Source organism: Psammomys obesus, unplaced genomic scaffold, assembly GCF_907164565.1.
Source record: "Psammomys obesus unplaced genomic scaffold, mPsaObe1.curated_primary_1811, whole genome shotgun sequence".
In the NCBI taxonomy this organism is placed as follows: domain Eukaryota; kingdom Metazoa; phylum Chordata; class Mammalia; order Rodentia; family Muridae; genus Psammomys; species Psammomys obesus.
The window spans coordinates 14,335,959-14,338,314 of NW_026585895.1; the positions used below are offsets into that span (position 1 = coordinate 14,335,959).

General features: G+C 37.9%; 1 protein-coding gene across 1 annotated transcript in view; it reads right to left on the bottom strand.

Annotated features, from left to right (window-relative positions):
• Window positions 1–2,356, bottom strand: part of Ubr3 (ubiquitin protein ligase E3 component n-recognin 3) — a 128,909-nt gene that overhangs the window by 18,506 nt on the left and 108,047 nt on the right. The window contains exon 32 of the mRNA XM_055599958.1: window positions 829–932. Coding sequence (XP_055455933.1) covers window positions 829–932 — 104 coding nt within the window. The remainder of the gene's footprint in view (window positions 1–828; window positions 933–2,356) is intronic.

Consider the following 2,356-nt stretch of genomic DNA (forward strand, 5'->3'; position numbering starts at 1 on the left):
TGTGTGTGTGTGTGTGTGTGTGTGTGTGTGTGTGTGTGTGTGTATGAAAACTCTGTCTTCTACACCTGAATGTCAGAAGAGGGCATCAGATCCCAGTATAGACCCCATCATGTGGTTGCTGGGAACTGAACTCAGAACCCCTGGAAGAAGAGCCAGTGCTCTTAACCGCTGAGCCATCACTCCAGCCCAGAATGTAACATTTTAAAATTGAACTGTAAATAATACTACTTTGGGCATATAGATTGGGTGGAGATATTAAAGTCGACACTTTGCTGTTTATCAAATTTTCTTTCATATGAATACTTATTTTTTTAGGCAACAATGTTTGGAGTGCTTTCCTCATGCATTTTACTTTTTATTGATAAAAAACAAACTGAAAAGAGAAAAAAAAAAACCTTTACTTCTCTCTCACCTTCCTGGCTGTGATTAAAATACATTACTAATAACATGCTATTTATCGTTTAAAAAGCTTCCTTTTCTTTCTTCTTCTCCTTTTTTTTTAAGATTTTACTTGATTCAGATTGAGGAAGAGTCCCTCCTATCAAGGAAGCAGGAGCTGGAGGTCCCTGGCCCCAGGACATCTGCAGTAAAGGAGCAGTGGGGAAGGCTGCTGGGAAGTGAACAGCAGACTCAGCTGGCTTTCTCTGCTATATTCAGTTAGGAGTCCAGCCCATGCATGGGTTGGCCCCTCCCTGGAGGTAGGCTGGTCTTCACTGCTTAGTTAAAGCTTTTCTGCATCATTCTCTTATCAGCCTGGATGTCCTATTTGTCCCTATAATCTCCAAAATATTCCAACATAATCTGAGAATCTGAATTTTACAGAACTACCTTTATGTAAGGGTTGTGGCATCATTAGGATCTGGATGAGCAGAAGGGATGTCACATCATGATAAAGGATTGGAACTTCAGGCTGCTGCTCTTCATTCCCCAGCCTAGAAGAAAAATCACATTGGTCACATTCTAGTGTTCTGTGTATCTTTCTAACTCATTTCATATGTAACATGTATGTCTATAAAACACAAACAAAAAATAGGAAAAGAATCATTTTCTTGGTCCTTTCTCTAATCTGAAAACACCACACAAATTTCTTTCTTTCTTTTCCTTCTTTCTTTCTTTCACTTATTTGTGTGTTTGTTTGTTTGTTTGTTTGTTTGTTTTGAGGCAGGGTTTCTCTGAGTAGCCTTGGCTGTCCTGGACTCACTTTGTAGATCAGGCTAGCCTCAAACTCACAGAGATCTGCCTGCCTCTGCCTCCCCAGAGTGCTGGGATTCATTGTACAAGAACGTTCTTAAGCCTTACTAAAATAAATATCTGGGCCGCATTAACATGGCACTGAATATTTTGAATCACTGAAATTACAGAGACTAAGAAAGGCAATAAACAGAATACAAGGAAACAACACAGTAAGACAGCTCATAGACATCTTCACATTTAGGTCAAGATAAACAAATGCTTACCTTACAAAAAAGCATCGGGCCAGATCAGAAATCTGGTCTGGTTAATATTCTCATTAAAAATTGTTAAGACTTTATTGTTGATGCAAATTCTAACAAAAGCTTTAACATTCGCAGTTTCAAAACTAGATCACCAAAACAGAACACACAGCGCAAAAGAGAGGTTATCAAACCAAAAGATGTGCAGCACTGTGAAAACACATCCTCACCTCACTGACCCTTGACTTTAGATATAGGTGAATACAAATACCTGGGATTATTTTTAGCTTTACCTAATACTACAGATGAAAATAAATTCCAAGCACTATACATACATGTATAACCCCATGAGAAAACTCTGAAAAGGAAATATAGATAAATGTTACAAATCTTAAAACTGGGAACAGACTACTGGTTATGAAAGTAATCAGCAGAGCTTGGAATAGAACGGGGATTCAAAGTATAAAAGCAATAAAAAAGATAAAAACCAAGTTCAATTTGTGTCATAAGAATTCATTTTTTAAATACTGAACAAATTATAAAGTCAAAAGGCAAATATGCTTTGGGGAAAATTTTCAATAACTACAAAAAAAAAAAAAAAACAAACAAACATAAACCAGACCCAAACCCTCACATGTACCACCCAGCCCAACTGTGACAAGATAAAATTCAGCACCCTAAACCATAAAGAATTATTCAGATTCTTTAAAAACATAAGATGCCAGCTGGGTGTTGGTGGTGCACAGCTTTAATCCCAGCACTCAGGAGACAGAAGCAGGTGGATCTCTGAGTTTGTGGACAGCCTGATCTACAAAGCAAGTTCCAGGATAGCATGAGCTACACAGTAAGCCGCTATCTCAAAAAAAGAAAAAAGAGAAGAGAAGAGAAGAGAAGAGAAGAGAAGAGAAGAGAAGAGAAGAGAA